Genomic DNA, 21,198 nt, shown 5'->3' with positions numbered 1-21,198 from the left:
AGAGGAGGCAGAGGAGGAGGTGATAAAGGAGAGGAGGAGGCAGAGGAGGCAGAGGAGGCAGAGGAGGAGGTGATAAAGGAGAGGAGGAGGCAGAGGAGGCAGAGGAGGAGGTGATAACGGAGAGGAGGAGGCAGAGGAGGAGGTGATAAAGGAGAGGAGGAGGTGATAAAGGAGAGGAGGAGGCAGAGGAGGAGGTGATAAAGGAGAGGAGGAGGCAGAGGAGGCAGAGGAGGAGGTGATAAAGGAGAGGAGGACGCAGAGGAGGAGGTGATAAAGGAGAGGAGGAGGAGAGGAGGAGGTGATAAAGGAGAGGAGGAGGCAGAGGAGGCAGAGGAGGAGGTGATAAAGGAGAGGAGGACGCAGAGGAGGAGGTGATAAAGGAGAGGAGGAGGCAGAGGAGGAGGTGATAAAGGAGAGGAGGAGGCAGAGGAGGAGGTGATAAAGGAGAGGAGGAGGCAGAGGAGGCAGAGGAGGAGGTGATAAAGGAGAGGAGGACGCAGAGGAGGAGGTGATAAAGGAGAGGAGGAGAGGAGGAGGTGATAAAGGAGAGGAGGAGGCAGAGGAGGAGGTGATAAAGGAGAGGAGGAGGCAGAGGAGGAGGTGATAAAGGAGAGGAGGAGGCAGAGGAGGAGGTGATAAAGGAGAGGAGGAGGCAGAGGAGGAGGTGATAAAGGAGAGGAGGAGGCAGAAGAGGAGGTGATAAAGGAGAGGAGGAGGCAGAGGAGGAGGTGATAAAGGAGAGGAGGAGGCAGAAGAGGAGGTGATAAAGGATACACTGCTCTCTTTGTGTGTTTTGGCTTCAGTTGGAGCAGCTGCATTCAGTTAATGTACCAGCCACTGCCAGCCTCCACACAAACACACACACACACACACACACACACACACACACACACACACACACACACAATCTCTCTCTCTCTGTTTGAACTCTTCTTCGTCTTCTCCTTTGCTTCTTCTTCATCTTCTTCGTTTCTTCTTCTTCGTCTAATCGACCTCCGACCTCTGAACAGCAGGCCTTCGTCCTGCTGACATCATCATCTATATCTTGTTAATTCTAACTGTGATGTGATCAATAATCGATCAAGCTTCTTCACACGTCTTGTTGAATCGGTGAGTTTTTCTTTTGATGAACATGTAAATGTAGTTCAAGTAGATGTTTCCTTTTTTCTCTGTGGTCAAACATTTTTAAACTTTTCCATTAAAAATGGAAATAAAGCGACTTTTTCAGCAGCTCTCCTTAAAAGAGACAAGTTTCATTTTTAAAATGAAGTAAATGTGAGTGTGATGTTCATGACATTCGGAGGACAACTTCAGTTATTCGCTCACGGTCTGTTACCGCGTCCATATAATCATTCATCATCAAACACGTTAACAGCTGGGGAATCGTTGCTGATCGCTTTCTTAAAGCAGCTCAGTGGAGTTTTCTTCTTCTGTTGCATCCTCACTAAAACTGTTTGTGTGAATGTTTTCATGTTGAACGTTTCTCCGTCATCAGAAGTCATTCCTTCACATCCTGTTTACCAACAGTCTTCTTCTTCACTGTCTTTGTTGGAGCAGGCAGTATATGTAGTGGAAGAACACGACACCTTTGGATCAAATGTCAGGTGAGAAACTCCACCTTCAATCACCTGTGTAACTCTTCATCCTCAGGTGAGGAGGGCAGAACAACAAGGAGTCCACTGGGACAAACATTGTAAGATGGCTGCTCACAGAAAGGTGAGTTTATTACATCACATCAACAGATGTGATGTACTGTGCCCCCCCCCCACCCACCCACCCACCCACGGTTCTCCCGCTCCTGTCCTCCCCATGTTATGTGTCACTGTCTTTTTTTTCTGTTTCTTGGATGGGATGTAACTGAAATGCAATTTCCCCTCCGGGGGACTAATAAAGGCATGAAGGCAATAAAGGCATAAAGAAAACACTGAGCTCTGATTGGCTGGAGAGTCTGCTTGAAGCACAAACCCTGCGAATGACACCCATACTACCAGTCTGTGGTGTGCCAGAAAAAGAGAAAACCAGGATGTCCTCCTGCATATGGTCACATTTTGCTGCATGACAGCCAGCTGATGGTTCTGACCCACAATCCTTTGCACAGTCTTGGCTTCCATTCCAATTTTTTTTACTTGCAATTTTGTGTTATGGACTGCGAAATAAAACAGGCTGATGTTTGAGCACAAGGGTCAAAGTTCAGCTGCATGAAGTGTGTTTCAGTTTGGGATCAACCTTAGAGTCTTTCTCACAGAACGTTGTCTTTGAAAAGGTTACTAGAAATAACATTACAAACATTCAGCATCTACTCATTACACTCATTTCTTTATTATTTCACTTTTATTTTCTTACCACAAACACTTGGGACGTGTTTTCTGTTCAGATACTGCAGATTAGATAAAAGCCGTCCTGAGGAGACTGAAGGCTGTTCACAGATTCTGTTCTGCCACCAGGTGGTGCTGTCAGCTGCTTCTTCTTCTGTGGTCAGCATGGTGACATCACTTCCTCCTGTGTGTGTTATCTGCTGTAGCTGGTTGTCATGGTAACAGTAGTGTCAGTCAGCACCAGGAGGTGGATGAACAGACCTTTCATTCAACTGATAACAAACAGGGTGTAACAGTACACAGTATACTCATACACACGTGTACTACCATATACTACCATCAGCAAGTGTGCACATACAAGGAATTTAACTCAGGTTTAAACACTCAGTGTACTTTCTCTGAAAAAAGAAAGAAGTCTTACAGCTCAACAAGGACAGAACGACAAAACAAGAAAAGACGGAACAATAAGTTCAGTAGGGTCCAGGTCTGCCTGTTCTGGTCCTGCTTGGTGGCAGACCCAAACCAGATCATGGTGGATGTGCTGACTGGATTATTCCTGAGTAGAACTGGATCATCATATACATGGACTGTACGACACTCGTATACGTGTTTAATAGTACATTTGTCCACATTTACTGTAGTATACTCATATAAATGTACAACACAACAGGTCATGTTACCTTTGCTGTTTTAGCCTCAGCTCTCTGGGATCATCCTCCTCCATCTATCAGAGTTTCTGAATCTTTCAACAGTTTCAGGCAACTTCTAAAAAACAGTTTTTATTGGCAAACCTGTCTATAGATCTCCATTCTGGGCTTTGTTTGTTTTTTGTTTTTTTGCTGTTTTTGATGTTGTCTGTTTTATATTGAATTATATTTTGACCTTTTTTTTAATTTTTATTTTTTGGTTTGTGGGAAGCACTTTGTAATTGTATATTTTAAGAAGTGCTATATATACACACACAAATATATAGTGCAGTTACATGACATTATTTAGCCAACAACAGCCAAAAAAATCATTTCCTTCATAGAAACACCAAACATGCCCAAAGAGTTGAAGAATTCAACATATATTAAATCTGAGTTTGCTGCTCTCTGATGCTCACTAGTCTAAGCCAGATCCTTGAGCCTGGAACAAACACAGCTTATAAGACCATTTTTATCTAGAAACAACAACATTAATCATTATATACAAGAAAAATCGGTTGCATTCATTTCTTCTGGCTCTTTATGCAGCTTTTCCACAGTCATTACAGTCATACACAGTCATACAGGCACCACGGTAGTGTCGTCCGCAAATTTGATGAAGAGGTTGGTGTTGTGTGTTGGTGTGCAGTCGTGGGTCAACAGGGTCAAGAGGAAGGCCTGAGCACGCATTCTTGGGGGGCCCGTGTGCTCAGCATGATGGTGCTGGATGCGTTGCTGCCGACCTGGAATACCTGCGGTCTTCCGGTCACGAAGTCCAACAACCAGTTGCAGAGTGAGGTGTTTAGTACCTAGACAGTCCAGTTTCTGTATCAGCTGCTATGGGATGATTGTGTTGAAAGCTGAACTACAGTCTAAGAACAGCATCCTAACGTATGAGTCCTTATTGTCCACGTGGGTGAGAGCTGAGTGAAGGGCGGTGGAGATTGCATCATCAGCGGACCGGTTGGCCTGATATGCAAATTGGTAGGGGTCCAGGGGGGGAGGAAGGACAGATTTGATGTGGTGCATGACTAACCGCTCAAAGCACTTCATGATGATGGGGGTCGGTGCCACAGGGCAGTAGTCGTTGAAGCAGGATGGAGAAGTCTTCTTTGGAACAGGGATGATGGTGGTACTCTTGAAGCAGGTGGGGACAACAGCTTGGCTCAGGGAGGTGTTGAAGATGTCTGTAAGGACATCTGTGAGCTCCTCTGCACAGTCCTTAAGCACACGACCAGGAATGTTGTCAGGACCTGCAGCTTTGCAAGCGTTTATCCTGGAGAGGGATCTCCTCTTGCTGGCTGGAGACAGAGACAGCACCTGGCCATCTGGAGGGGGTGGTGTCTTCTGTGCAGGGGTGTTGTTGTCATCTTCAAACCGTCCAAAGAAAAGCAGAGCGATGTCACTGTCACAGGTCTGCGGTCGGGGTTTATAGTCCATGATGGTGTGTATTGTGACGACCCTCCCTGTTTGCTTGCCTCCTCTCTCTCTCTCTCTCTCTTTCTCCTGACATCAGCAGGGGCGTCAGTGGCATTGGCACCAGCTGGGCTCTGGGAGGTTGTGGGCCCACAGGACTCTCCTGGAGCTCAGTTGCAGCCTCTCTCCCTTGCCTGCGACAGCTCTTGCCGTTTTGTTTGAGCTTCTTGTTTCTTTATTCCACCATACAACACACATATATACTTCCACATGCATGCACTCACCTACACCACTGATCTTACAGACCACACACGCCATGATTAGATTAGGTTGCTTTTGTTTATGTTATCTTTAAATAAATACCTTGTTTAATTGGCTTTTTGTGCATCTCCCTCTTTTGTCATGGCCGTGCGGCCCGGTTCATGACCGTATCTCCAGGTAACTCACAGTCAGTGATAATGATTCAGTCGAACTAATCATTTCTCCTGAGACCTGAGACCAGAGCCCTGAGACCAGAGACTAGAGACCAGAGACCTGAGACCAGAGACTAGACACCAAAGACCTGAGACTAGAGACCAAAGACCTGAGACTAGAGACCAGAGACCTGAGACCAGAGACTAGAGACCAAAGACCTGAGACTAGAGACCAGAGACCTGAGACCTGAGACTAGAGACCAAAGACCTGAGACCAGAGACTAGAGACCAAAGACCTGAGACTAGAGACCAGAGACCTGAGACCTGAGACTAGAGACCAAAGACCTGAGACCTGAGACTAGAGACCAAAGACCTGAGACTAGAGACCAAAGACCTGAGACTAGAGACCAGAGACCTGAGACCAGAGACCTGAAACCAGAGACCAGGACAGCAGTCATCTGCATGTGGCAAGTCACTTTCTTTAAACATCACTTTCACAGGAGCTTCATCCTCATCAGTCCTGCGTCTGTAAGGCGTTCCAGCTGTGACAGTTCTCTTAAAGGCAACATTAACGTCATTTACCAGAACAAGGCGTTCCTGATTAGGCAAGAACAGTTCAACTGGTTTCACTTCGACACGCCTCAACAGCCTGTGAGCCAATCAGGAGGCATCAAACACTGACCACTTAGAGCATGTCAGTAGTTCAGGGCTACTTCTCTGGCCTGATGATTTGTACAGAGCCGGTTATCCGCTCATTTTATTCTGTAGTGAAACTCATTTTATTCAAATACTTGAGAGACCGAGAGCGGAACACCTCTTTTAACGGGATGACCTTCTTAACAAAATACTGAAAGCTATTTACATGCTTAACAAATAGAAATATTTAAAATATTCTCATTGACACAATGTCTTCTGTACAGCTGACGTGCAACATCTCAACATGAGTGCTTCCCTTCATTGTAATACATACAAAAAGATGCTCATCCAAAGGTAATATTGATTTAGTGGCCACACAAAACAGACACACTTCATGTAGGCATGATTTATCTCTGTATTTTAATAACTGAGCTGATGATAGTTGTAGATGGATGATAGATGATAGTTAATGATTGTTTCACATAAAGAGTTACCGTCATACTTGATTTATTAATATAATGATATGCAATATACTGTATATATAAATGATTCTTGCACTTGTTGGGTTGAGTCCATGTTTGAATGCACCATTCGTCTGACGCGTTGGATAAAAGTGTCGGCAGTAACAACCATAATAGAACTTCTTGACATGTTCAGTCAATCGTGTACATTTATACATTAATAATAAATCAGTTCTGATCATTTATAGTTTCATTGCAATTTACATTAATTTCCTCTTCATTGTTGATGTCTTCTTAAATTGCTCTGTGGTACTTTTACTACTGCAGTATGAGTACTTTCATTATGTCTAGCATCAATTTTTATCCGTTACTGATCACATTAACAATCTTCTTACTTGGAGTTGCCTCCGTGTCTGTTTCTGTTGGGAAGAGGGAGATGCGCTTTTTATGAACACCAGCACCATCCGCGGCGGGCGGGGTTATTGCTCGGTAGTTCCACGTCACACAGCAGCGCGTTGTACATTATGCTGCGGGGGGCGGTGTCAGTCGAACCGGTCCAGATCATTAATGGTCATCGCTCATGTGATCTCTTTCAGCTCTCTGATTAGCTGCCAAATGTCACGTGATACGTTGACACGTTGTCATAGAGACTAATTTTACCCGCACCGCCACGTCACAGACCAGGCGTGAAAAACAAGCGCTACCGGACAGATGGTGACGGGCGGGGCTTGAATCGCGTTCTGCCAGGGGATTGGCTGAGCGCAGTTGCAGCGGGCTTAGCTTTGATTAGTCAGCGGTAGAAAGCCGAGCTGTCACTCAAAGAGACGCCCCGCCCCCGGGCTCATACGCGGACTGCTCCGGGACCAGAACCCAACACTCCTCAGGATCATTACTGATTAATTATAGATTTGTTTGTGATTAGGTGATCGATCAGGTGCGATCGGTTTGATTTGTCGGAGGGGATGTCCCGGCTGCTGGAGAGCAGGAGACAGGACAGGATGAAGGAAATCAACCTGAAGGTGAGTTCACCGGAAAAAAGAAAGAAACGCACTCACGGCTGCGTGCACGCTGACTTTAATGTAAAATCCATATTGATAGTCATTGATGAGCTGGGAGTGATCAGACAATTTGGATGTGATCGATCTGTAGCAGAGACGAACTCTGTGTCACTTTCCGCCTGTTCCGCTTCGTCCGCTCACGCACATCTGGAAAACACCGACCCGGGTTTGTTCCGTTACTGCAGATGTTGAAGGGGTCATCGACATTTATCATAGGTGATCGATCAGTGATTGGCAGTGTGATCAGCTGTGTGTTGAAGTAGTTTGTGGGTGAACAGACTGATGAAGTTGGCGGAGCTCAGAAACGGGAAGCGGACACTTTTTCCTTTCAGTTCAGATTATAACCCGGTCCGTTTTTGTAACGCGGAGTGTGTCGGTGCGTGTCGGTGTGTGTCGGTGTGTGTGTGTTCTCTGCAGACTCGTACAAACTGACTTTCAGTGTGTTTCGCTGTGTTTGACTGTGTGTCCGTTAGCAGCAGCGTGGCCGCTTTGTCCTGCAGGAGGAAACGAGCGGGGGGAGGGGAGACTGTGTGTGTGTGTGTGTGTGTGTGTGTGTGTGTGTGTGTGTGTGTGTGTGTGTGTGTGTGTGTGTGTGTGTGTGTGTGTGTGTGTGTTCATACAGGAAGTGTTGGTCAGGAGTGTCGGTGGATGTTTGACCTCTGATCTGACTGAAAACTAGAGAGCAAACTGACACATTTTCAGTTTAAAGGCTGGGAAAAGATTCTAGCTTCAGACAGACAGAGACAGACAGACAGAGAGACAGAGACAGACAGACAGAGAGACAGATAGAAAGACGCACAGACAGACAGACAGACAGACAGAGACGATCAGGGTCTGTTTCTTACGTCCATCTTTTGAACCTTTTCAACTTTTCTAAAAACACGTAACTGATTAACAAGTTACTTCCTGTCTGTTGGAGGAAAAACCAAAAACTACGTTTTATTCAAGTTTTTAATGTTTTTGTTCATTTTTAACTCTGTATCCTGTTTTTCATTATGACCTCTTTATGCATCTGTGTTTGCTCTGTAATACTTGCTGGCTGTAACGACTAAATTTGGGATCAATAAAGTCTTATCTTATCTTATCTTATCTTATCTTATCTTATCTTATCTTAAGTCTTATCTTATGTTCTTTCTTTGACATCAGCCTCCTCTCTGTTAGTACAGAGGCTGAAATACCGTGCTGCCCTCTTTGTAGATGTAGTCCTGTAAGGCCTTCAGTTTTACCTGACTCACAGACAGCGATGTCTGATTTTGGGAAATGATTCTGCATTTATTACTTTCTGTATTTTCACCACTGTCAGTGGAGATGCCACGAGGTTCAATACTGGGTCCGGTCTTGTTCACAATCACACACCCATCTTTATCTGGATAATACTGTATGGTATGTCTTAGCTGATACTGCACACTTGGTCACTGATTGTGCAAGACATGGCAGGCATTGGTTTCTATTTATTTAGAACGCCCCACACAGTCATACATCATGTCCTTTTTCAGCTGATTTTTGTGTATATTTATTGTACTTCAGCTGTACTCTCAACATCATTGGAAAAGAGGGCATGCTCCCTATGATGCTTTGACATTTGAATAAAGGTTGAAGGAATGAATATACATACATACATATAGATTCGATGCCTTTTTACTGCCATTAGCAAACACATTACTCCACAATGACAAAGCAAAAACAGGTTTTTGTAAATTAAAGCAAAGGACTGAATTACCCCATTTACAAAAGTATCCATACCCTTTGCGATGACACCCATAGTTGGGCTTGGGTGTGTCCTACTTCTATCATTGGTCCTTGAGATGCTTCTATAACTTGGAGTCTACCAGTGCCCACACAGATCTGATTAAGGATACAACAAAAAATTCTGCAGCACTGAAAGTGCCCAGGAGCATTGTAACCTCCACCAGTCTCAAATGGAAGAAGTTTGGAACCACCAACAGTCTTCAGGCTACCCAGCCAAACTGAGTAATCAGAGGTGAATGGTCTTGATCAAACAGGTACCAAGAAGCCAATGGTCACTGTGAATCAGATCCAGAGTTCCTATGTGGAGATGGGGGAATCTTACAGAAGGACAACCATCAGTGCAGACACATGACAGCCCACTGGGATTTTACCAAAAGGCACCTGTAACACCATCCTGACAGTCAAACATGATGGTGGCAGCATCATGCTGAGGGATGTTTTTCTGTGACATGGACTGGAAGGTCAGGATAGAGGGGTGGATGAATGCATAAAAATACAGAGCAATCCTGTGTGAAGACCTTCTCCAGAGTGCTCAGGATCTCACGCTGGGGCGAAGGTTCACATTTCAATAAGACAATGACCCAAAGCAGACCACCTCTGGAAACTCTGTCAAAGACCTGGAGTGGCCCAGCCAGAGTCCAGACCTGAACCCCATAGAGCACCAATGGAGAGATCTAAAATGTCTGTGCAATGATGCTCCTCATCCAACGTGGTTCAACTTGAAAGATTCTGCCACTAACTTCCACAAAAAAGGTGTGCTGAGCTTGTGCAATCCCAAGAAGACTTGAGGCTGTCATTGCTGCCGAAGGCACTTTAACATTGTAGTAAGTCTGAACACTCTGAATACTGCAAATATGATATTTCAGTCTTTTATTTTTAATCAATTTTCAAAACACTCCAACCTGGTTTTGCTTTGTCATTGTAAAATAAAAAAAGATAATCCCTTATTAAGCCCACAGCAGGGAAATTTCTAGTGTTACAGCAGCAAAGGAGATGAGAAATAACTAAATAACAAAGTAAGAAAAACAGACAGTGGTTGAGGTCACGTTATTGCACTCATGAAATTTTGATATTGCACAGTTTAGTGTCCACTGATGTTGCACATGATTGAATCAGTCAGTTTGGTTGTTTGTGGTCCACTGGCAGCATTGTTGATTCTAAAGTCTGGCAGCAGCAGGGACGAAGGAAGGAAGCGCCCACCATCTTCATTTGGTCGAGAGAGCACCCAAGGGCAGAGCTGGTCTTCTTTACCAGTCTATAAACTCTGTTTCTGTAAGCAGTTGAGATGCTGCTGCCCCAGTAGACCACTCCATTGAGGACAACCCTAACCCTGCACTTCAAAAGACATTAGCAGATCCAGTCTGATCTGGTCCTTCCTATATAGTGAATTTGTATTGTCAGTCCAGTCCAGTCTATTATTCAGGTGAACATCCATGTACTGTAGGACTCCACCGTCTCAATGTCTGTTCTCTGGATGTTCATTGGAGTAGGAGATGAGTGTTTGTACCTACAGAAGGCTACCACCAGCCCTTTGGTTTTTCCTGCATTGATCAAGAGGAAGTTCAGCTGGCACATTCTACAAATCCCTCGTTCAGTTCTCTGTACTTCCTGTCATCCCAATCTGTGATGAGGCAGAAGATTGCAGAGTCATCAGAGAACTTTTGCAGGTGGCAGTTAACTGATTTGTGTGTGAAGTCTGCAGTGCAGAGAGTGAAGAGGGAGTCAGGACTGTTCATTGCAGGGCCCCTGTACATCAGGTGTGATGTTATTGCCACTGATCTGTAGCTGTTGAGGTCTTTTGTGTACAGAGTTTTTGGCTCTGGTACCACACAGGATTTTATGAGGAGTCTTGAGCTGATGCCGTTTGGATCTGCAGCCTTTTTCGCCCTGACCCTCAGTTTTTCCCTCATCTGGTCTGTTGTTAATGATAGACTGGGGCAGGGGGCTGTGTGCTGCAGGTTGTGGGAGGGGAATGTAGGTTGGAGTGGAGCAGTACACAGGGGCTGCAGATGATGGGGGTTGAAGCAGGGATGACTGCACCCGGGAAGGGGCCAATGTCTGATCAAACCTACAAACTTCCCACAGGCTGGGAGTTGTTTTCCTGGTAGCTAGAAATGGATTTAAGGCCCCTCCAGAGCTCACTGATGTTGTTCTGCTCCAGCTGATCCTCCATCTTCCTCCTGTATCTGTTTTTCCCTCCTTGAGCACTATTACACAGTAAAAACTATGTCATTTCGCACAGGATAGTTACACAGATGTAGTGGATATTAGCCAAACGTTAAACATAAATAATGGAGTTGTGCAAAAGAAGGCTTGTGGTGTGAATCAACACAGTGCTATGTTAACTGATGGTGGAGTTAAACAGTCTGACAGCTGATGGAATGAAGGACCTGCAGCAGAGTTTCTTCACTCGCGCTGGATGCAGCAGCCTGCCGGTGAAGAAGCTGCTTAAGGCCCCCAGTGTCTCATGCAGGGGTTCAGAGGGGTTGTCCATGATCGATGTGAGCCTGGCTAACATTCTCCTCTGTCCCACCTCCTTGTTGGAGTCCTGAGGACAGTCCAGGACGGAACCAGCTCTCCTGACTAGGGTTGGGCGGTAATCCAGTAATAAGGTATCCCTGCAGTATCTAAAAATAGCAGCGGTATCAGTTTCATTACCATCATTAGAAAAAAAAGCTGCGCATACAGGTCTATGGGGTCTAACATAACTGTAGCATCGTCATAACAAAAATGAAGTCCACTCCATTTAATGTATCTGGTTGAATTTTTACTCAAGAAAAATGTGACTGTGCAAAAGTGCATGCTAACAAAAGGGTTAGGGTTAGCGCTCATTTAGGTGTGTCTGAGCAGAGGACCGTCATCTCGTCCAAACACACGGAGAAACTCCTCCTCTTTCAGCCTTTTTCTGCTTGCTGTTGTTCTTTGCTCTCATAAAAGGACGAAATGCAAATAAAAGAGTGAAATCAGACTTGGGGCTGCTCAGCAGAGTCCTCTGTGAGACGCAGCGCTGAAACTACCTACCTAACTGCGTGGTTACGCCGGTCAACAGCTCAGCGACCCGCCCACATTCACCATAGAAACACCAATGAGGATCCAGCAGGAAGTAACCCAGAGATAGGTTATGGCATGAAGAGCGCCCCCTCCACTCTAGAAACCCCCTCCTCTTTATGTAAACAAGCAGGACCTTCGTGATTGATGTCAAACTAACGCAGAGTCACAGGAGGAGACATTAGCAGCGTGTTTTCAGGCTGAATGTAACTTCTGACCTCAAAACAGCAAAGGTAAGACATACTGTACGACTCAGCAAAGGTGTTTCTGCTACTCTTTGGCTGCTAGCTCGCCCAGTTTCCGTCGCACAGTGAGGAGGCAGACATCTTCATCATCATCAGACTCTCTGCTTTCCCGTGATACCGGGCGTTTATGGTTTGTGAAGTGGTGAAATGAGCAGGTGCGCACATATAATTTGATGGGGTATGAATTAAGTTTCGTTTGGGTGCCAATGCTTGGTGGAGGCTTTTAACTGAGTTCTCCATCATTCTGGTTTGCTACAAGTCAGGACTGGTGCTGCTTAGCGTGAGCATTGACCGTCTGAACTGCGCACACGTCACGCTGCCCTGCAAAGGGATTTTTAATTAGCCACGATAATACCATATACCGGGAAAATGTGGGGAAAGTTTGACCATATCAAAATTTGGATACTGCCCAACTCTACTCCTGATCAGTTTGCTCAGTCTTTTTCTGCCCTGTCAGAGCTTCCACAGCCCCAGCAGACCACTGTGTAGAAAACTGCAGATGCCACCACAAAGTCCTAAAATGTTTTTAACATATATACAGTGTACACACTCCATGTGTTACTTTCCATCATCTGACATCTCTGACTTGACTGGTGATGTCACCTAATGATGTCACCGTCAACTTTAAGGTCTGCTGAACAAAATCATGACGGTTTGTCCTTTTTGCATATATCCAAACAGTTATATTAGTGTTTATGTGTGAGTGTGAGCTGTAAAGTTTTGGACGGCGACTGATCAGAAATCAGATTTAAATGTGTTCCCTGCTGCCTGTTTTGTTTTGTTTTTTTGCACATGAAACATCAGAGACTCACAACACAGGACTCAGTTTGTATTTAGTTTGAATTTGTCCTGCGGTTTAATAGTCTGAATTAGTCTGCTGATGCGTCTGGAGGTTTCGTACTTAGTGGGGCTACATGTGTAAGTCACATGACTCAGACAGATGAATGAAAATTGTCATCTGCACTCGGATCAGTTACCTGTTTCTCACCTGAATCGACTTCTTTATTTTCTCCAAGACTCTGTTGTCTCAGGTTTCTTTTTTCTCAAACCTCTCCCCTCCCCCTCTCTGTCTCATGACCCCCCCCCCCCCCCCCAGTCAGACAGAGGTTTCTTTATCATGCTCCGACACTGAGGCTCTTTATTTATTGATCAGATGATCACTGACTGTCACCAGATCATTGAACCTGTTTTAAACCATTTCAGGACTGAATCTGTGTTACTTTACTGATTAATACAGTGCAATATACAGTTCAGACTGATAATAATTTCTACATGAACATACCCAGATAATAAAGCAAACCACAGCAGCCCTCTTATAATTAGGTGTATTATCAATTAACATGACGATTTTTTAGTTAAATGTCAAAAATAGAAAAAAAATATATTGTCACACTTAAAGCTGAAGCTTTTTCAACAAGTTGCCATAGGCCTATGAGTTCCATAAAACATGTTTTTGAAGCTGCTTGCTGGAAATAGCTTTTAGAAAAATATTCTCACCCCCTCTTTTTCCCTCTGTTTCAGTCCCTTTCAGAATGTGCTGTTTCTGGTGTCTGTAGCTTTAAATGCAGATGAGCTGCTGCCCATTGGCCCACGCCCCACCCATAAAATGTTACCATGGTAATGGCGAGCGTAGACTCACGTAGCAATACCAGTGTGAAAGTAGCAGACATGGCGGCAATGAATAGACCAAGTGCTTCAGTAGTTCAACCATACATGTTAGGACCTGAATCGGATCCTGAAGAAGGAGGAGAAGCTCCTGCAGAACTTCATACTTAAAGTTCTTTCTCTTTTGTGCATCAAGTCTGATGCACAATAGAATGATCCCAGTCTTTTGCTAGGTAATTCAGTGCGCTTTTTCTGTATCGGTATCGGTATTAGAGGTGAAAAAAGTAGATCAGTGCATCCCTACCAGAGACCTAAAACAACACCCCAAATCCCAGAAAAGTGATATGTGGATATGGGACCTTTAAGTCCTCGTCTTGTTTTGTCTCGACAACAGCTCAAAAGAGATTCAGTTCATCGTGAGATAAGATCAGGAATACAGCGTCATCAACGGGATTACTGAGAATCATGACGTCCTTTAGCAGCCATGTTGTCTCACAGTCTGAACTCCAGCAGGAAGTCATGTCAGATGTGACAACTTGACTGGTCTTCATCAAACGAGACTCTTATTTTGGCTGTTAATGACGTTCATCATGTACACACGCACACGCACAGTCACACACACACACACACACACACACACACACACACACACACACACACACACACACACACACACACACACAGGCACACAGTGATAATTTATGGGGACATTACTTAGACTTACATTCATTTCCTGGAGAGTTACCTTAACCACAGCCATAAACACTGCTTACCTAACCTTAACCTGAACCTGAACCTGAACCTGAACCTGAACCTGAACCTGAACCGGAACCGGAACCTGAATCTGAACCGGAACCTGAACCTTAACCTGAACCTGAACCGGAACCTGAACCGGAACCTGAACCCTAACCTCAGTCTTCACACTAAAATTTAATGACTTACATTAGGGGGACCCACATTTGTCCAAATAAGGAAGGTGAGTCCCCACAATGTGAGTAATACATGATACACACACACACACACACACACACACACACACACACACTTCCCCTTCCTGCTCCTCCCAGTCCAGAGCAGAAGTTAATGTGAAAAACAGTCAGAGCAGAAAGAAGTTCAGACAGATGTCTGATGTATGAACATGTAAAAATGGATATGATTGACTTTTTTATGAGCAAATATAAGTAAAACAGCTTTTGTATAGAAATTCAACAGGAGGATTGATGTGATTAAAAGAAAAGTGAGTCATTCATCTGTTTAACAATCAGCTCTGAAAACCTTTGCCTTTTGAATTTAAGGTTTGGTCAATAAAACAGATGAATCAAGTACAACTGAGGGAAAGACTTCCTGTCACTCACGTGACGGCTGGCGTCCATGTTTGTTTTGGTACAGGAACACGTGACGGCTGGCGTCCATGTTTGTTTTGGTACAGGAACACGTGACAGTCGATGCTCTCATGAGGTCTGCAGGGTCGTCCCGACCGTGGTTCAGTGTGTTGACTGGCAGATTTACTCAGTCATCAGGTTCCTGCTTCTTCCTGGCTGTTGAAGACTAAAACATCTGTTGGTGGAAACGACCTTTATGAGGATTTGTCCACAGTGTCTTCAGCTTTGTCTCTAGCTTCAGTGATGGAGGACAAAATCCACAGTCCTCATTTGTGAAAAAGTATATTCTAAAGTTCATGTGAAACTTCATCAGTCTCAGTTACAGACACCAAGCAGGTACCTTCCAAAAAGTCTGCTCTCATGTTTCTGTCTTTTCACTGCGGCTCAGTAATCTCCGTTCATGGAAACACAAGAGGAAGTTTTGTCCTCAGTCACTAAGAAACAGAATGAATGAATGAATGAAGAAACAGCTGAAGTCTCAGATCAACGTCAGAGCAGAGACTGAGGATCAGCTCCTGTCCTTTGTGTGAGGTGGTCATCATCATCATCATCATCATCATCACCATCATAATGTTTACTTTTGGAGTAGATCTGATCACTCTCATGTTTGTACAGTGAAATATTTAATTAACTCAAGATTATTACTCAAGTATTACTTTATTGATTGTAAAGTAAAGAATTCACGTTGACAACAAATATTTCATACTGTTTCTGAATCCGCTCAACATTTCACATGATTCCATTACTTCAAATTAAACATGTGAACTGCTGGTTGATGGTTAACTAACAAAGTCAGTTACTGACTGTTGGCTCTGATTGGCTGTCGCGTGTCCATGTTGTTGGTCAAATGTGCTTTTGTCTTCTCAAGTATAAAAAAGTCATGAAGTGTGATGGGTGGCTGGTTTCTCCTCATCCTTTATTTCACTTGTTTCTTGACGTTCTGTCTGACCAACTGCTGGCTAAATGCAGAGAAAGAGGAGGCATCAGGGATTGTTGTCATCTCTCATGTATTTCACGTGTAGTCACATATGAGAGACGCTAGTAATAATAACAATATATGACATTTATATATGATACTCAAAGCACTTCACAGTGAGTGGGGAAACTCACCTCAACCACCAACATGTGGCACCCACTGACTGTTCAGCTGTGATGCCTTCAGGAACTTCAAGAGTTTCATGTGGAGTCTCAGTGGACAAACTGTGTCCTGGTAATAAGTGCTGGTCTTTGGTTTTCCATGACATCAGTTTCTGCATGCTGATGTTGTCATTTAGCTCAGAGCACTGCTGTACAACCTCACATGCTGCTAGCATGGCTGTAGACTGTCAGTCTGGTTTACCCACAATGCCTCTCTTTGTGTTCCTGCCTATAAACTGCTGTTTCTACTTTAAATCCATTTTTAAATTCAGTAAGATCATCTGACAGTTTTTGCCTTTTTTCCTTTTTTTTCTTTTTACCGTGAATCTCTTCTGTTTGTGTTGTCAGAGGACAGAGGACATCCTATTGATGGGCCTGATGGTCCCAGTAGTTTGTATCTGGACTACAGCTCCCATGAGGCTGTGCTGATGCTATTGTGCCCTGGAGCAGAGCGTCTGTCTCTTTGGAGTCTGACCTTCATTTATAATTCATATCAGCAGCAGCGTGCCCCTGAGCAAGGCAGTCAGATCACAGATGACCTACGCAGCCTGATGTGAAAGTGCTGCAGCAGAGTTCCTGTTAGAAAAACAGCTATCAGAGATGAGCAGGTGACAAAAAGAAAAAGTCAAAACGAGACCAAGTTTCATTTTTCTACATTATAATCTGGATTTGAATGGGATTCTGATGTTTGTACTTACAACATATAAACGGTTCGATGGAAGTGATTTTTTGGCAGAAGTGCTTAATAAATAAAATCTTCTTCCTCCTGAGCCCCCCTTCTGTAGGATGGCGGTCTCCAGGTAGTAGACTGGCCCCTCCACCCTCCTTCTGTTCAGTTCTTTGTTCTGTTTCCCAAAGAGAGAAGCTGAAAACCTGCTCTTTGTTTCTGTTCAGACATACATCACACCTGTGTGCGACACCTGTGTCATGTGGCATGATTCACACAGCGCACCTGAGGTCACATGACTCAGATTATCGTTGCAGAGTGACACAAAGTGGAGTGTTGTAGTGACAATAAGTGACATATGCAGTAAAAGCTGATCGGTTGATCAGTTACATAAAGAATTGATCAGTCATCGTTTAACTGGCCTGTCTGTCTGTCTGTCTGTCTGTCTGTCTGTCTGTCTGTCTGTCTGTCTGTCTGTCTGTCTGTCTGTCTCTGTTCAGAATAAGGAGAAAGAGCGTCTGAAGGAACGTGAGAAGGAGGTGCGAGAGAGGGAGGCCAGGTACAGTAACGGTCACCTGTTCACCTCCCTGACTGTGTCATCCACCACCCTGTGCTCCTCCTGCAACAGGAGCATCACGGCCAAGGAGGCGCTCAGCTGCCCAGGTAACATCAAGACAACACGCGCAGTATGTAGAACACGTATGTCGCGCATGTCACATGCATAGAAAATATATATTCATTGTTACTGGGGAGGTTTGAAGGATCCTTGGGGAGGTTCCAGAGGTCATTGAAGAGTTTCCTGGCACAGCGCTCGACAGTGCGACATAATGTGTCACATGTGCTATTGAATGGATGAAAGGAGCACAGCAGCATCCGTGTGATGCAGCTCTGTAACGTGTTCTGAGTCATTTTAATGACTTTAATGTGGTGATATACTTTATTTCTGCAAAAATCATGTCAGGCACTCAATTTAATACTTGTGGAGGGGATCTTAGTATCAGGACAGTCACTGCACTTCATTTGATCTTAAATTAAGGAAAATTTATGATGATATATGAAATGAAACATGTTTAGAACTGTAAAATATTCTGTAGTAACAGCACCTGTGAGGCATTATTCCCTGTTTGTTGGTTTTGGCATTTCTTTGGTTCGAAGCATCTCTGTTTAAAGAGGTCAGAAGCTGCAGTAGCAGAACGAACCTCACAGGGTTAGAGGTTAGGAGAGGCCGAAAGCAGAGGAAGTTCAACATTAGTCAACAATCAAAGATCTAAAATAAAATCAACTGTAGAGAAGACAAAAAGCCAAGAGAATGAAGCCATATTTGCAAGTTCCAAAACGAACCTGCCTGGAATAAACAATGACGACATGAGTTTTGGGGCGGCTGAGGCTCACGACCACTTATCATCAGACGGTCGCTTGTTCGATTCCTGCCCTCGGCAGTCCACATGTCGAGGTATCCTTGGCCAAGATACTGAACCCAAACTGTGTGTGTGTGTGAGTGCGTGTGTGTGTTTGAATGGTGACAGGTGTCTTTTTGCTGTCGGTGTGTGAATGGCTGAATGCTGACTCATGTTGTAAAAGTGCTTTGAGTGGTCGTTGAGGCTGGGAAAGCTCCATACAAATAAAGTTCACTTATTTGGATGAAGGAGTGAATGAAACACTCTTTCAAAATTAGACCAATCAGGATTGTTCACCTGCAGACCAGCGTCCCGCCCACATCTGTAAGCATCAGTAAACAGAATGAACGAGTGAATGACAATGAAACATTTGATTATGAGGTTTTCAGAAGGTCCAATCAGAGTCAAGCTGTTCACTAACAGGCCAGTGTCACACTCACACTCGCACATGAACACACACACATTCACATCAACATAATGGAAAAAAAATAAGAGTGTAAACATGCAACCTGTGTTTGTGTGTGTGTGTGTGTGTGTGTGTGTGTGTGTGTGTGTGTGTGTGTGTGTGTGTGTGTGTCTGTGGATAACAGATGGTGTGTTAATCCTCCTGCACAATGAACAGATGTACATCTTCAGATTAACACACACACACACACACACACACACACACACACACACACAGAGTTAACTCTGTCTGAACACAATAGACTGACTCTGATACTCTGTGTGTGTGTGTGTGTGTGTGTGTGTGTGTGTGTGTGTGTGTGTGTGTGTGTGTGTGTGTGTGTGTGTGTGTGTGTGTGTGTTGGAGTTCTTGGAATCCTTGAAGAATTTCTGTGTGCCCTTGAAGAGGTTCCAGGGGTTCTAATGGAGTTTCTAGACTGTCTTCAGAACTTGATCGGTTTGATCTGGACCTCAGCAGTGAATGAGTGTGAACCATCATGTGGAAAGTGGTTCACATGATCAGGTTCAAACAGTGACAGACAGCTCATCATTATATTTAAATTTACATTCCATCGAAGGTAACGGTGCATTTCATTTGGTCGCCTGTCAGTGTCGAGGAAACACCAGATGATTTGTAGGAAAGTAAGGAAGAGAGTCTGTGAAGATGACAGAAACTTAAGTACGTTACCTCGTCCGTGAACATTTCTGCGTGGCCCACATCAGACAGTTTTTCATGGTAATGGTGTTCAACAGTGAATTCCCATGAGCCCACACTACTTCACAACGTCGTCAAGCTACGCATCTTGTTTTCATCGTTGTGTTTTGGCAGAAATCACACTCTATGCATCTGAAATTAAAACCTCTGAAAATTTGCTTTTGCTGACCCCTGGTGGTTTAACTTCTCACCTGGCTGCAGTGATGAACAGGTGTATTCTTGGACACTGTGACATCACTGCTGGGTGTAGTTACAGGTGTCCTAGTGGTTGACTGTGAACTTAAGTATGGTTAATGACTACAGGAGTTTTGGGCCAATCCCTGATTCACTCTCGAACAGTCAGAGAAGAACTCTGTTCTGGGACTTTGGTTGTTAATGACGTTCGGCCCAGATTATCTGTAATGTAATCTGTAATCTCATGTGAGGGCTGCTGCCACAGACTCCTTGGGGCCACCTGATAATTTCAAGCATGTTTAATAATTAGGGGTTAAAATCTAGGTGATTACATCAGTCCTTTCTGAGCGGGTTCATGATAGCCAATGAGTGAGTCCCAGAGCATCTGACGGTGTCGCCAAGCAACGGCAAACATCCGAAGCCCTTGAGGCTAAATTTAGTCAGCAAACTACTGTTGACAGATAATAAAACTGAGTAAAATCACCTCCATGGAATAGACAACCCGTTGACCACGTCTCTTCAACCGTTTTGTCATCCCGACTCGTCTATCTGTCAATTTTTGTTTGTTTTTCACTGCAAAGCATTTCAAATCTGATCCAGATGGTTTTTGTCCTGGAGTCCTAGGAAACCGTTTGGAGAACACTTTCAGAAAATACTTGGTGGGTGATTTGACAAACCATCTGTCTATCACTGTCTAGCACAGGACAACTTTAACCAGTCAGATCAAGGAACCATAGGATGTAGCAGGACTGTTGCTAAAGTCAGTTGGGAAGAATGAAAACATCTGTTTCATGGAGAAAAGCCTGTGATGCCGTTCTTTGCTCTTCTTTCAATGAAGAAATACTCGCCAGTCCTGATATAACTGATGCTACAGCAGCAGCGCTCACCTGTTCAGGAGCTGCCATTATTGCTTTCAAATGAAATGTTGCTTCTCTTGCTGTCGTCAACGATCCCTCCCCAGAGCTGCCAGGAGTTCCTTCTAGGGTGCTGATTGGTCCAAAACGACTGTGGCTCAGCCACAAACGCAACCTGAAGCCTGGCAAGATCAATTGTTAGCTCACGTGGTATCGTAAACCCAGCCTGCTTGCAAGATAAAAGCATTATTACAGCAAGTTGTTGCATCACGTCAGTCTCCATTTTGTTTCCTTCTGCTTCTCCGTGAAGTCACATGAAACAGATCACGTGAGGTTGTGTATTGGTCCATCTGGCATGATCACCTTTATGTTCTGTACTGTGTGACGCCTGAGACCAGCTTTCCTTCTCAAGGTGTTTGTGGTGAAACATGTTGATCAAATCATCCAAACTTTAAACTGACCTCCAACATTTTACAAAATATTCACCCTCAAGTTCGAGGTTAAATAAAAGCACCTGAATAAACAAGTGCTACATCAAAATGTCTTACCTCTAATAGTCCATTAAATCCCAGCATCACTAGGAGAGACAAGTATGTGTGCCTGTACAAGGAACTTGACTTCGGTTTAAACATTGTAGTCAATGTACTTGCATAGAAAAAAGACATAATATGAATACAAAGACAAATATGAAGCAATATGTGCCCATAATTAAAAGGCAATAATCAATATATGCCATGAACTTTACAGTGTGCAGGTATTTCTGTTGATAGTGAGTGATGATGTACCTGTTGGAAAC

The 21,198-nt window shown here is 44.2% G+C and overlaps 1 protein-coding gene across 2 annotated transcripts in view; it reads left to right on the top strand.

Moving 5' to 3' along the window:
- The first annotated feature begins 1,656 nt into the window (after positions 1–1,656).
- LOC139334390 (rho guanine nucleotide exchange factor 2-like) overlaps positions 1,657–21,198 on the top strand; it is a 42,675-nt gene continuing 23,133 nt past the window's right edge. Inside the window, exons 1-2 of one of the 2 annotated variants that reach the window (XM_070967234.1) lie at positions 1,657–1,716; positions 17,319–17,481. In XM_070967234.1, coding sequence (XP_070823335.1) covers positions 1,699–1,716; positions 17,319–17,481 — 181 coding nt within the window. In that variant the 5' untranslated portion in view covers positions 1,657–1,698. Of the gene's footprint in view, positions 1,717–6,775; positions 6,947–17,318; positions 17,482–21,198 lie in introns of those variants that run through there. The other variant, XM_070967233.1, reaches the window with a different exon arrangement.

This window comes from Chaetodon trifascialis, chromosome 7 (genome assembly GCF_039877785.1).
Source record: "Chaetodon trifascialis isolate fChaTrf1 chromosome 7, fChaTrf1.hap1, whole genome shotgun sequence".
In the NCBI taxonomy this organism is placed as follows: domain Eukaryota; kingdom Metazoa; phylum Chordata; class Actinopteri; order Chaetodontiformes; family Chaetodontidae; genus Chaetodon; species Chaetodon trifascialis.
Note: the sequence above shows the minus strand (reverse complement) of the source record. Positions and strands in the feature narration are given on the sequence as shown.